At 43.7% G+C, this 14,728-nt stretch overlaps 2 protein-coding genes across 2 annotated transcripts; both read left to right on the forward strand.

Moving 5' to 3' along the window:
* The first annotated feature begins 1,954 nt into the window (after positions 1–1,954).
* On the forward strand, positions 1,955–4,259 carry LOC110538956 (popeye domain-containing protein 3). Its single transcript, XM_021625928.3, has 3 exons — positions 1,955–2,654; positions 2,748–2,856; positions 3,411–4,259. The coding sequence occupies exons 1-3, from the start codon at positions 2,152–2,154 to the stop codon at positions 3,735–3,737; spliced, it is 939 nt and encodes a 312-aa protein (XP_021481603.2). The 5' UTR covers positions 1,955–2,151; the 3' UTR covers positions 3,738–4,259.
* A 357-nt stretch (positions 4,260–4,616) lies between these two features.
* LOC110538967 (popeye domain-containing protein 1) lies at positions 4,617–11,636 on the forward strand. The gene is made up of 8 exons (XM_021625937.3): positions 4,617–4,812; positions 5,530–5,806; positions 6,804–6,928; positions 7,584–7,771; positions 7,959–8,067; positions 8,240–8,407; positions 9,160–9,301; positions 10,522–11,636. Exons 2-8 carry the CDS (start codon positions 5,542–5,544, stop codon positions 10,656–10,658), a joined length of 1,134 nt encoding a protein of 377 aa, XP_021481612.1. The 5' UTR covers positions 4,617–4,812; positions 5,530–5,541; the 3' UTR covers positions 10,659–11,636.
* Positions 11,637–14,728: the final 3,092 nt, after the last annotated feature.

Genomic DNA, 14,728 nt, shown 5'->3' on the forward strand with positions numbered 1-14,728 from the left:
TGTTTGTGTGTGTCTGTGTGTGTGGAGTGTGTGTAGAGGTGGGTGTATTTGTCTGACATACTTTCTCCTAACCAAAGCTAGTACCAGACATCCAGATATCCCTACATGCTCATACTAATTGGCATTTTTCATACCCACCTGCTCTCTCTCTCTTCTCTCTCTACCTCTCTCTCTCTCTCTCTCTCTCTCTTTCTCTCTCTTCCCTCTCTCTTTCTCTCTCTCTCTCTCTCTCTCTCTCTCTCTCTCTCTCGGACAGATGAAGACCTAAGGGACAGATACTTCTCTCCACTCTCTCTGCCAAGGTTGTTTAATGCCATGTCCCAATTAACACCATCTCTCTCTAAATTAATGAGGGAGAAGGTCCACCATTTGTCAAACCTGAACATATACACACACACACACACACACACACACACTAGTGTGTGAAGGGTGTAGTCCTATTTATAGATGGGTTGGGTTTCTGATAGTCTTTGTATAGCTGCTGGTAGCTGGCACAATCTACATCACATTCTCCCTGTGTGTAAATGTAGTTGCACACTCACGTACACACAGTGCTTGAATTGGTCCGGTGCACAGCAACACCTCTAATGTTGTACTGCTTAAGTACGAGTTATGTTAATTTCAGACTGGAGTGTGTCCTGGGGGATCAACACTGCTCCAATATTTGCTCTACAATATGAACATTGGTACTGTAAAAGTACCAACGCCTAAAGTGAGTTGCACCTCTTTTATAATGAGATTGAGTTTGATAACCAGGGTAGTGTGTTGGTGAGTGTGTATGTTTAGTGTTTTGAGCAGCCCATGGTGCAACCACAATGTTGACCTTAGACTGGAGTGTGGGAAGGGAGATAACCACTTCTAGCATCAAGTTAGCACAACAGCTGAAGCCAGGGTCCGTTCCCACCACTACATACCTTCAGACTGCCCCTTAATGTTTCCCATCTCCCATAGACAGCTGTGGTAACCTTCAGTTTGAAAAGAGGGCAAGAATTCCTCAGAGAGCGAGAGAGAGAGGGGGACTGAGTGAGACAGAGGTGGAGGGCTGAGAGAGAGCGAATTTGAGAGAGAGGGGGGGAGGGGGGGGTTGAGTGAGACAGAGGTGGAGGGCTGAGAGAGAGCGAAAGAGAGAGCGAGAGAGAGCGAGAGAGCGAGAGAGCGAGAGAGAGAGAGAGAGAGAGAGAGAGAGAAAGAGCACTCACACAAACAGAGGATGTATCTAGCTCTGTCTGTCTGACATACTGAAGGATTTGGACCCAGGGGGTCTCTGCATGTGATTGCAGCATGTCCTAAATATTTCACACTTCCTGAGTTTTCAGTCCTCTGCAGCTCTGTGATTCGCAATGTCACCTTGACTGTCTGGTCAGGTAGGCAGCAGCTCACCAGGGGAAACTGCAGTGGGTTCTTTTAGCCCAGATAGATCACTGCTGCCTCCCCACTGCTAGTCTACCACTGTGATTTATGATGTACTGGTCTGAAGACAGAGATCAAGGAGTGGGAAAGACACACACACACATACACACAAACACACACACAACCTCTCATTAGAATTGAGCTGTTTCATCCCTCAGGGTCCATCCTACTCACATTTAAACCTATAGCAGAACAAGAAACAGGTAGAGGAAAATGATTACAGCCCTACTGAGTTATTGGAGACCACCTTCTGTCAGAGACCTTGGATTCATCATCACAATCTTCTCTTGATCAGGCAACTTCATAACACCATCATCACAGTATATGTTTAGTGAGTTTGAGAATTATCAGAGATTTGCATTGAAAGGTAAACATGTTAGGCCTACTTGGTGGTGTTGTGTAATGTAATTTGCTTAGGCTGTAAGTTGATGAATACGTCATTTGATATCCGTACATCTCAATATCGCATTTCAATTATTGGATATATCCTAGACGTCATGTGCATAGAAAATATGGTTTGGATGAGCCGGATAGAGCTTTAAACAGTAGGACGTCAGGACCAAGGGGAGGAGTTACTTAGCCACCCCCGTCCCGATACCCAGGTCATATTTTAAGAGGTGATATAATCAAAACTTAGGGCGATTAAATGTTAGGGTGGAAGTCTCCGTGACGTTTCACTTATTCGTTTTCTCCTACCACCTCTCAGTTTTCTGAAAAGTGACGTGCTCCACACGCGCGACAATGGAAGCGCCAGAATTTTTCCCACCTTCTGAAAACTTGACGGCGGCTGTCGTGCACCCGCTATGCGAAGAATGGAAGGGGGGATCCGAGGGTGCCATCTTCCACCTCGCCAGTATCTTCCTTGTTTTGGGGTTCATGGGAGGGAGCGGGTTCTATGGGCTCCTCTACTTGTTTACCTTTCTGACGCTCGGTTTCTTCTGCACAACCATTTGGTCATGGTCGGACGCGTGCACCACCGACACCTTTTTGTGGAATTTCGCTCTCTTTGGGGTATGTGCGGTTCAAGTTGTGCACGTCGCCTACCGGCTGAGGAACGTTACTTTCGAAAAGGAGTTTCAAGATCTGTACAGCTACCTGTTCAAAAAGCTGGGGGTGTCGCTCACCCACTTCGGCAAGATAGTCGCCTGTTGTGAAGGGGACATCCACACTATAGAGAAAGACCACTGTTTTGCCATGGAGGGCAAGACTGCTATTGATAAGCTGTCCGTTCTTCTGTCCGGCAGGTGCATTTCAACTTCACTTTGACATTTTATCCAATTGTATTTGGTGTTATGTCATATAAAATAGCCTAATGTCCCACCTTTTTTTTCTTACAGAATTCGTGTGACAGTAAATGGAGAGTTTTTACATGACATATATCCTTTCCAGTTTCTCGATTCACCTGAATGGGACTCTCTCCGGCCGTCAGAGGAGGGAGTTTTCCAGGTAAATAGTAAACTGATCGAATAAAGCAAAATGTGGCTGTGTCTGGCATATACACTGAGTATACAAAACATTAGGAACACCGCTCTTTCCATGACATAGACTGACCAGATTAATCCAGGTGAAAGCTACTGTATGATCCCTTATTGATGTCACTTGTTAAATCCACTTCAATCAGTGTAGATGAAGGGGAGGAGACAGGTTAAAGAATGATGTTTAAGCCTTGAGACAATTGAGACATGAATGGTGTATTCAGCGGGTGAATGGGAAAGATAGAAGATTGAAGTGCCTTGGAAATGGTGGTATGGTAGTAGGTGCCCGGCGCACCGGGTTGTGTCAAGAACTGAAAGCTGCTGCGTTTTTCACGCGCAACAGTTTCCCGTGTGTATCAATAATGGTCCACCACTCAAAGGACATCCAGCCAACTTGACACAACTGTGGGAAGCATTGGAGTCCACATTGGCCAACATCCCTGTAGGGAGTGCAACTCAGTACTAAGAAGGTGTTCCTAATGTTTGGTATACTCAGTGTATAAGCATTCGTGTTTTCTTTCCCAGGTGACCCTGCGTGCAGATAATTGCTGTAGATACGTTTCTTGGAGACGTAAGAAACTGTACCTACTCTTCGCCAAACACCGCTACATCGCCAAGGTCTTTGCGCTCGTGGTGCGGAATGACATCGCGGACAAGCTGTACTCCCTCAACGACAAGGCGTTCGACAGCCGCGGGTTCCGATATGATCTCCGGTTACCCACCTACTGTCACGTGTCCCCGTTGCCAGAATTAGACCGGACAGATGGGTTCCTACGAGTCCCAGCGCAATATGACCGTGGCCACCGTGGCCGTGTCCCTATAACTATAACAGCACCCGAAGAGACTGACTAGTGACTGGAACGGAACTTTTAAATGTTTGTTTTTCATTAATGGATGTTATTTTTGTCTGTTTGTTATCCTCAAGTCCTTAGGCTATGGATATGGCATAAACTATGTAGTTTACGCATCAGCATAGAATACATTGTAGCACATCAAGTAACCATCCACTTGGTTTGCCAGGCATCATGCAATAGGCGTGTGTGTGTGTGTGTGTGTGTGTGTGTGGGGGGGGGGGGGGGGGGGGGGGCTCTGCTGGCCCAGATTACAGTCCAACTCCGTGGTTATGATACGATTTCATTACACACTTTTCAGTTTAATTTCCAGCTCTACCACCACAGTATCTCTCCCTTCTCTCCAAAGTAACTAAACAGTTATCAAAATACCAGTGAAATGTTACCCCCAGAATTCCTGTTTATGTTTTATAGTGTACTTTACTACCTGTCTGTCTTAAATTGAGACTGTATATTCAATTGCCTTACTGAGTTTTTTTGTCAATATTTGTGTTTAATCATAAAAAAGTATTAACAATGCAATGTGGTCCTATACGTTTTGTATCTCGAATAACTTTCATTAGGCCTGCAACATTTTCTTCGGAGAGCGTGAATTTCTGTGGAGCAGTCAACAGGTGAGTGTCAATCACTTTCTCGCGCTGATCATGGCGCTGACCTTGGTGCTGATCTCATTAATATCTGCTCTTGTCAACCTCATCACGCAGCTCATGTCACCTCTGGAGTGTGAAGGAGCACTGTTCAATTAGGTTTACCAACACCTCGAAATACATAACACGATTCACTCGACTGGCTTCATAATATTTCCAAGGAGTTGCTGGCTGCTAGGCTATATTTTCAGTTTTCAAAAAGGGAAGTTTTACCTCCCCCTGTTGGCGTGCCTGGACTTTGCAGGTGCGCAGCGGCGGGTTGTGTTGACTGCTGTCCCCTCGCCTCTTGCCCATTTTAGTCAATGCCTGTCAGCACGCTGGAATGTGCGAATCACATTGTGCAGTCCCCCAGCTCGCGAGGACCTTACATTTATAGCTCCTCAATACTTGTCCATTGTATTCTATTCCTGATCGATTGTTGTCAGATTGGTAAGTTACATCTCCCATTCTCTGTTATTTTACTCTGACTGAGGGGTGAAAGGAAAGTTAACGTTCAAACAAATTACGCTATTTCTTAAAACGTCAGCCGATAGGTCCCGTTCATTTTCTACAAGCAGCGTATTGTAGCCGACTAATTTCGCACATTTTCCATGTCATTTCATAATCTATGTCTGAGGGACTGGCAGTCAAATATTGTTGCGCGTTGGTCGGCAGATCCGCTCAAAACCCAGTTGAGGTTGGTATTTTCCCACACATTTGTTTGCGTGGCTGCAACGTTAACGTGAAACCTTTCAATATCACTCCAGTGCTGTATGATCCGTATGATGAATTCCCAGGCTATTTACATTATTACATCAGTTAGTTGCTGAATCAAATATGAACTTGACAGTGTCAGTAGGCCTATAATCATCTAAACAGTTATTCTAATGCATTACTACATAAAAGAAAACATTTGGAAATACAGTAATCTGTTATGACAATCTATTGAAACCTGAGGATATTGCGATTGTGATAGTGACAAATTGATGTACAATGAGAACAGCAGCAGCGTGAATTGACATTTCAACTGCAAAAATCTGCTGTTTCTACCACCAATCCTGTAACACTTAACTTGAAAGGTACCAACATAATATATTCATAACATGTACATACCCCATTCATAAACAGTACATAAACAACCACAACACCCTCCCCACCTCTCTCTAGGTGAGGATCAGGATGTCTTCCTCTCCGGAGATGACCAGTAGCCTGTTCTACACCACCCTGGCCCCCCTGCGGTCGGCAGTCCCTGGGTCTGTACCCGGGGCTGGAGGTGGAGGTCTGGTGATGCCCACCATGGAGCCCAACATAACCTCCTGTGAGGAGTGGGAGGAGGCCCACCACCTGCTCTTCCACCTGGGGAACCTGTCTCTCCTCCTGGGCCTGGTCATCCCCACCACCCTGACCCTGCACATGATCCTGCTGCGCCTCATGCTGATGACAGGTGGGTCCATACTGGCCTCTGCTGGCCCAGATTACAGTCCAACTTGGTGGTTATGATACGATTTCGTTACACACTTTTCAGTTTAATTTCCAGCTCTACCACCACAGTATCTCTCCCTTCTCTCCAAAGTATCCACTCGTTCACTCCTCCTCAAGGATTCATATGCATTGAATTGCTTTTAGAAATATGCTAAACACTATAGTGAGTGAATGAGTCCACACTTCCTGGAGAAGGGGGAGTGGCTGTGGTAGTACAGCTGGGAAAGGGACTGAGCAGAGTGGAAGGATATCACATCATATGACCACTATGTTGGTGGTAGTACAGCTGGGGAAAGGGACTGAGCAGAGTGGAATGATATCACATCATGTGACCACTATGTTGGTGGTAGTACAGCTGGGGAAAGGGACTGAGCAGAGTGGAATGATATCACATCATGTGACCACTATGTTGGTGGTAGTACAGCTGGGGAAAGGGACTGAGCAGAGTGGAATGATATCACATCATGTGACCACTATGTTGGTGGTAGTACAGCTGGGGAAAGGGACTGAGCAGAGTGGAATGATATCACATCATGTGACCACTATGTTGGTGGTAGTACAGCTGGGGAAAGGGACTGAGCAGAGTGGAATGATATCACATCATGTGACCACTATGTTGGTGGTAGTACAGCTGGGGAAAGGGACTGAGCAGAGTGGAATGATATCACATCATGTGACCACTATGTTGGTGGTAGTACAGCTGGGGAAAGGGACTGAGCAGAGTGGAATGATATCACATCATGTGGCCACTATGTTGGTGGTAGTACAGCTGGGAAAGGGACTGAGCAGAGTGGAATGATATCACATCATGTGACCACTATGTTGGTGGTAGTACAGCTGCCTACTGGAGTTTTCTCAAGCTAATTTAATAATGTACCGCTATAGGGCAATATGAGGATAAAACTCAACCAATAACAACTCAAGTGTGCTTTATTACTTCCTGTTCCTGTCCCTGACAGGAAGCTGTCTGTTCATCACTTGGGCAACTCTGTACCGGTGTAATCTGGATGTCATGGTGTGGAACGTGGTCTTCCTGCTGGTCAACTTCATGCACTTCTTCTACCTGGTCTACAAACGCAGACCTGTGAGTTCTGCCCCAACACAGTCCAGTTAGAGGCAGACTGTGGTCCATTTATATACCGTACATACATACAGCTTAGAGTAGGTACAAGTTGCCTGGAACAGTTATTTTGATGAGGAATTTTGGAGATGAGTTTTCCATTGTGTCTCTCAGCGGTGAGACAGCCAGTCACATCCCCCTGGCGTTGGGGCCACTCTGTCTCTCTCTACCTAAATGAGATGCAGGTCTTTCAAATGCACTGCTGCCACCAGGGGACTTTCAGTGTGTAGGGGGCCTTCACATACCTGACCACCTCTCCTCATAACGAGGAAGGAAGTTATCTACACATCTATACTGCTGTCCTCTTCACTCCCATGCCTACTCTCCTCCCTCCACCTACTAACACTGAATGACATACATGAGTGAATTATGTCCTATCAATTCAATATCAAGGATGAGTGGAACTAGGTGGCCCTCGCTTTATGTTGGCTGCTGTGGTGACATTGTATTAAAGACTCTAAAATATACTTCATGCCTGGTCCTTTATGATACGCCCTGTGGTTATCCACCCTGAATCAGGAGCCTAGCTCAAGTCACGTCAATCATCCATCATAACGCTTTATATTCCCCTCTGCCAGCTACAGACAATGAGCTGTAACCGTGCTGTGTCTTCTGTCAGATTAAGATTGACAGGGAGCTGAAGTCAGTGTACAAGCGGATGTTTGAGCCTCTTCACGTGCGCGAGGCCCTGTTCCAGAGACTGACGGGCCAATTCTGCACCATCCAGAGCCTGAAGAAGGGACAGGTGTATGCTGCCGAGGACAAGACCTCTGTGGATGAGCGCCTCAGTATCCTCCTTAAAGGAAAGTAGGTATCACTCTGAGACATCTCCCTGTCACCTATCTACCATGTCATTCCACCCCAGGTTTTCCCTGAATGATGATCACTAATGATAATAATAATGATCAATAAGGTTTAGCACTATCTGTGTGCATCTGTGTGCATTTGATCCGTCCATGGTCATCCATGTTGACTATACGTTTTTGTGTGACAGAATGAAGGTGTCATATCGTGGTCATTTCCTCCATAACATCTACACCAATGCCTTCATCGACTCCCCTGAGTTCAGATCAACCCAGATGAACAGAGGAGAAAAATTCCAGGTATATATATAGGTGTTCCTATATAACCCAATTTATCATTTAACCCATATTCCAGTTCATAGTGTATCCATACTGGGTAAAACCAAACAACACAAGTACTGTTGGCATGATTCGGTCATGATAGGGCAGGTTTGTTACCGTGACAACCTGTGACTTGTTGATTCATTTACAGGTGACCATCATGGCGGAGGAGAACTGTAAGTTCCTATGTTGGTCCAGAGAGAGGCTCACCTACTTCCTGGAGTCTGACTCCTTCCTGAACGAGGTGTTCAGGTACCTCATTGGCAAAGACATCACCAACAAGCTGTACTCGCTCAACGACCCCACTCTCACTGACAAGGTGGGTTTAGTCACTGTTCAGAAATTGAGACACTGTAGTTTGTATTGTCTAAAAACATACACTGAGTGTACAAACATTAGGAACACCTTCCTAATATTGAGTTGCACCCCCTTTTGCCTTCAGAACAGCCTCAATTCATCAGGGCATGGACTCTACAAGGTGTCGAAAGTGTTCCACAGGGATGTTGGCCCATGTTGACTCCAATGCTTCCCACAGTTGTGTCAAGTTGGCTGAATGTCCTTTGGGTGGTGGACCATTTTTGATACACATGGGCAACTGTGAGTGTGAAAAACCCAGCAGTATTGCAGTTCTTGACACACTCAAACCGGTGCACCTGGCACCATACCCTGTTCAAAGGCACTTAAATATTTTGTCTTATCCATTCACCCTCTGACTGGCACACACACACAATCCACGTCTCAACTGTCTCAAGTCTTAAAAGTCCTTCTTTAACCTATGTCCCTTTCATCTACAATGATTGAAGTGGAGTTAACAAGTGACATCAATAAGGGATCATAACTTTCATCTGGATTCACATGGTCAGTCTATGTCATGGAAAGAGCAGGTGTTCCTAATGTTTTGTACACACAGTGTAATTGTGATTTGGTCATTAACCTTCCTAAATGATGAATTGTCTCCTTAGATTGAAATAACAATGATTATGTAAGAAGTTATTATGATGATGGTGGTGGTGACACCGATGATAACAATGATGACGATAACAATAACGATGGCTATGTTTACATGAACAGGCAGCGAAGAAGATGGAGCGTCAGCCCAGCCTGTGCTCCCAGGTCTCTATGATGCAGATGAGGAACAGCATGGGCAGCACCAGTGACACCGGTGACATCCTGAACCAGATCCACCGTGGAGGCTCCAGTGAATCCTCACATCGTAAGTCTCACCACCTCCCATCAAGCTGTGATACTATTGGCCCATCTGTCAGTGTCTAACAACCTGATTAGCTATTGAGTCTGAAAAAGACTGACAGTATCATTCTTGTAATGCCACCTTTTAATAGTGGCAAAGTTTCGACTCACAGTGAATCTTTGCCAGGTCAATGGTAGCTGTTATACAGTCACTTAATTTGCTCAAACCATGAGGTATTCTGGGTTGAGTCCGTCTTCATCGTTTACCCCTCATATCCGCTCTGATGTGTGATGTTAACAGTCACTAAATCCTTGTTTATTAGGGGTTTAGCTCCAATCTGACAACATTGTTTACTAAGTGTTGTGTTCTAGTTAGAGTTGTTCTCTGACATTGTTTCTCCTGTCCCCTCCTCCTCCCCCTCCTCCTCCTCCTCTAGCTGTGAATCAACCCACTCTCTCAGATCACACCTCCCCCCACAGCCCTCAAATTCACCTTCCTAATGCCTGAGTCCCAGATCTGTTTGTGCTGTCTTGTCAACTATCATTTGACGTGACAATGACATAGGAGTTGGCAAGACAGTTGAAACAGATCTGGGACTCAGGCTAGTTCATTCCCTCAAACCCAACCCTAAATATTTAACCCTACAGCTCTGCACTATGTTGCCTGTTCTAAAACGAGTGATCCCGGGTAACCTGGTTTGTCGTTTTAACATCTTCAAAGTTCAGTGTTTAAGAGTAGGACATCATTCATTCATATCATCCATCCTGTAGTAATAGTGCTGTGGTACAGCTCCTACTGGAACATGGTCAGTATTTAGACATACAAGACACACTTTAACCCCAACAGCTTCTACATTATCCTGTTGCTATTTCTATCTCAAATGTAGGGATTGAATAGCAAATGTGAGGGATATGTCTGGAAAAGGATTGAGTGCTTTTGTTTTCTTACCATGTTGATTTAACTTCACACTGTCTTCCCCCTGTCTCCAACACAAACATACACTATGTGAAATTAGGGCCTATCTGTGTATTCTGTCAAATGTGTGGTTGTGATTCTGTTTTGTTGTTAAAGCATTATCATATGAGTCAGAATGAAGGCTTGTGGAATTTGTGACCTATGACAACCTCGTTTGTGCCACCTTTATGGTGTGTTCGTCTGTCACCATATGGAAACACACACGGTTACCTAAAAAAAACACACACACACCTCTTTTCCCACCCTAATCGTTGTGTCCTTCTTTCCAGAAAAATCCCCTGGCTCCAACACATCCAAAACGATGAAGCCCATTGAAGAACAACTGGAAAATGACGTCTTTACAGAGTCTGAGCCAGACTCTCCTGTTAAGAAACGCCACACCCACTCGACAGCCATAGAGGTGTAAGATGTGACATTATCCTACAACAACAGTGCTGACCACCCACCTATATTGTAATCTGATACAGACCCTGGTTAGTTATGGTAGAATAACTTACAACAATAGCTTGAAAAAGGCTTTTACATGATCAAAATATCTATCTACGTGTATCTAGAAAACAGAACTGCACATTTTGGCATCTCACTTTGTCTTGTAGTGTTTGGTATTATTGTGAGTTTGTCGCTGTTGTACTTCTGAAATCCTGTTTGATTGGATGTTGTACAATGCCTTTGCAGTTCATTCCTACACAGTGAGAGTTCACAAAAGTATTACGTGTCACAACCAAAACATTTTAGTGTAAGCACAACCTCTGAGGAAGGTTTCTTTTAAACCTTTGACTCATTGTGTGATAAATTCTCTTATTTATGCACTGAGCTTCTGCACGGTTGTGTGTTGATGAATGTAGAGATCTAACAAGTTAAATCTTCTGGTCATTGCTAACCATTTGAGGCTGTTATGCTGTTTTTTTCACGGCTATAAGCACACAAGCTTGGGATCACTCTTTTATGCCATGATCGTTACCTTATATTAATTACTCAGAGGGAACACTTGAAAAAGAAATTAACAGTAGACCTCTGCTTTTTATCCTCTAGCGCCCTCTAGGAGCTATCATGAGTACTACCGGTTTCTTTTCTCATTCTGAACTCCTGTCACTGTTTAAACCAGGTCAATGTTCAAACTCATTCCATGGAGGGCATGTTTTGGTTTTTCCTTTCAAATGAGATCTAGACAACCAGGTGAGGGAAGTTCTTTACTAATTAGTGACCGTAATTCATCAATCAAGTACGAGGAGCCAAACAGAAACTCGGCCCTTCGTGGAATGAGTTTGACACGTGGTTTAAACTGTCACATCCCTGAAAGATCAACCAGACCAAAAGAAGATGTAAGCAACAGGTTTTATTATTTCAGTCAAATAAACCTTTTGAATATCCAGACAAACCATGATTGGTGTAACAAACAAAAATGGCGTTGAATACAATGAATGAATGACAGGCCAACAGGAAAACAATCCAACAGATATCAGTGCTCTTTCGAGATGTTAAGACAATCTTCTGCTATGGACAAACACTTGATTGTTTTATACAAGCACAACACTGAAAATACATACATACATACACACACACATACATACACACACACATACATACACACACACATACATACACACACACATACATACACACACACACAAGCTTTTAACTTTCTGGGTTGTCTTTGGGGCATATATCTCCACAATAAATGCTTTGGTTCAGTCTGCATCCACAGGGCTGTCTCAACTATTACAGAAATGTTGCAGAATAGTTGGGGTCAATTCCATTTCCATTCAGGCAGTTCAGGATGTCAACTGAAATTTAAATTCCATTTTTACCTAATTGCTCTCCAAATGGAATTGGAATTTTAGTTTCCAACCTGAACTGACTGAATTGAAATGGACCCCTACCCCGTTACAGAAACATGAGATAGCGATTCACTGTTGCTTATCTGTTATGAATTGATAATGAATACACACAATTAGATGATATGATCCATAAAAGGTTAAAACAATATCAGTAGTTCCATCAATCTCTGAGGATCACACATAACAGAGGATAAAACACATACTTCACTGAGGTGTTAAGAGTTGCCATATAAACAAAACATATGACTAAATAATACCTTTTTTTGGCAGAAACCCCAGTTCCATATGTCCAGCAGTGAGTTGATATACACTGACTGTACAGAACATTTCTTAAACAATCATCGTTATTTCAATCGAAGGAGAAATTCATAACTTAGAAGGATAGTGACCAAATCACAATTACACTGAGTGTGCAAAACATTAGGAACACCTGCTCTTTCCATGACAGACTGACCAGGTGAATCCAGATGAAAGCTATGATCCCGTATTGATCTAACTTGTTAAATCCACTTCAATCAGTGTAGATGAAGGGGAGGAGACCGTTTTAAATTAGGATTTTTAAGCCTTGAGACAAATGAGACATGGATGGTGTATGTGTGGCATTCAGAGGGTGAATGGGCAAGAGAACAGATTGAAGTGCCTTTGAATGGAGTATGGTAGTATGTGCCAGGTGCATCTGTGTCAAGAACTACAACGCTGTTGAGTTTTTCCCGCTCAACAGTTTCCCATGTGTATCAAGAATGGTCCACCACCCAAAGGACATCCAGCCAACTTGACACAACTGTGGGAAGCATTGGAGTCAACATGGGCCAGCATCCCTGTGGAAGGCTTTCGACACCAGTCCATGCCCCGTTGAACTGAGGCTGTTCTGAGGATAAAAGGGTGGTGCAACTCAATATTAGGAAGGTGTTCTTAATGTTTTGTACACTCTGTGAATAAGGCCCGTGTGTAGGATTTCAGTTTGGTCCTTTGTCTAAGTGGTGTGACCAACGAATGCTAAGACAAACAGAAACCATAATGTAAACAGAATATCAATTACCAGAACTGACCACTAGATGGTGGTATGCACTTACAATAACACACAGGTTCACACAGATGTGGCCATGTCCATTTACAATGTAACATGGACATAATAACAGTATGTATACCTGGAACTCAGAGGTAGTTACTAAGATCAGTACATAAGGCTATAGAGTCGAACACTAACTCAATATCACATGGTTTGCTTAAAACAAAAACACATTTACTTCTATGATGATGATTCCCCTCAAAATGAAAAGTAAACTTTTTGGTAAGTTCCCTGAGAACATTCTTTCTCCTGTGAGAAAATATAACATTTCAGTCCTCCAGGGATCTAGTTTGGTTTGTGCTAATGTTTGATTATATATACGATCTATGAGTATAACACGTATTCACTGTCAGTAAACATAGCAGAGCCTAGACGTTAAATTCATAGCTGCATTACAGAACATATCTGGGCTTTGTTTCATGCAGTATCATGCCCTTCAGTCACGCAGTCAAAGGATTGAAGGCAAACATTTCACCCCATTGATTATTTGTCATCTTACACTTCCTACTAAGGTCATTCGATTAGATTAAGTTTGATTTGTCAACACACATTAAGAAGTGACTGCTCCGCTGACACACTGAGAATTCCCTTTCACAGTCAGTCAGTGCAGCTGTACCCTGTGGGAGAGAGTGAGTACTGTATGGTCATGATATATGGTGTGGGTAAAGTTAAAAGAAACATAAACCATGTCTCCTTATAAATGTATTGAACATACATCTTAATATTTACATTGAGTATTCTTATTGATGAGGATGAATGAGACCATGAGGAGGCATACTACTTCTTCACTGCCCTGAACAGACAAATGATCATATTAGCATTGGTTTAGTTAGAAACAGTTTCCCAGGCACAGATCTAGTTTAGTCATGGACTAAAAAGCACGTTCAATGACAATCACGATGCTCCATTGAAAGGGCGTACTAGTCTAAGTCTAGGTTTAATCTTTGTCCGGCAAACCGAGCCTAAGAGGTATGATTGGGTTTGGGTGTCTTTGGCTACCGTCTGATGAAAAACGCACAGAGAAAACAAAGGCTTCGAACCGCCCTGTGTAGTTCTCCAAAATAAAGAAAGAAAATCTAAGAAATACTTCCCGTTGGAACAGGTGAATGGTGAATCCAGGTGAATCCAGGTGAATGGTGAATCCAGGTGAATCCAGGTGAATCCAGGTGAATGGTGAATCCAGGTGAATGGTGAATCCAGGTGAATGGTGAATCCAGGTGAATGGTGAATCCAGGTGAATCCAGGTGAATCCAGGTGAATGGTGAATCCAGGTGAATGGTGAATCCAGGTGAATGGTGAATCCAGGTGAATCCAGGTGAATGGTGAATCCAGGTGAATGGTGAATCCAGGTGAATCCAGGTGAATCCAGGTGAATCCAGGTGAATGGTGAATCCAGGTGAATGGTGAATCCAGGTGAATCCAGGTGAATGGTGAATCCAGGTGAATGGTGAATCCAGGTGAATGGCGAATCCAGGTGAATTTGAACAGACTGAGCTTTGGGACAATAGGGTTCAGATGAGGTAAATTATCAAAAAAGAAAGAACAAGATTGCTTTGGCTGTTTGTGTGT

This window comes from Oncorhynchus mykiss, chromosome 2 (genome assembly GCF_057628025.1).
Source record: "Oncorhynchus mykiss isolate SJ-2025 chromosome 2, ASM5762802v1, whole genome shotgun sequence".
Taxonomy (NCBI): Eukaryota; Metazoa; Chordata; class Actinopteri; order Salmoniformes; family Salmonidae; genus Oncorhynchus; species Oncorhynchus mykiss.

Bases quoted from the DNA above. Each gene is read 5' to 3' on its own strand.
- LOC110538956 (XM_021625928.3), top strand. From the start codon at position 2,152: ATGGAAGCGCCAGAATTTTTCCCACCTTCTGAAAACTTGACGGCGGCT. The intron at 2,655-2,747 runs GTGCATTTCAAC...TTTTTCTTACAG, and splicing joins TCCGTTCTTCTGTCCGGCAG to AATTCGTGTGACAGTAAATG. The intron at 2,857-3,410 runs GTAAATAGTAAA...TTTCTTTCCCAG, and splicing joins CAGAGGAGGGAGTTTTCCAG to GTGACCCTGCGTGCAGATAA.
- LOC110538967 (XM_021625937.3), top strand. From the start codon at position 5,542: ATGTCTTCCTCTCCGGAGATGACCAGTAGCCTGTTCTACACCACCCTG. The intron at 6,929-7,583 runs GTGAGTTCTGCC...GTCTTCTGTCAG, and splicing joins TGGTCTACAAACGCAGACCT to ATTAAGATTGACAGGGAGCT. The intron at 8,068-8,239 runs GTATATATATAG...ATTCATTTACAG, and splicing joins ACAGAGGAGAAAAATTCCAG to GTGACCATCATGGCGGAGGA.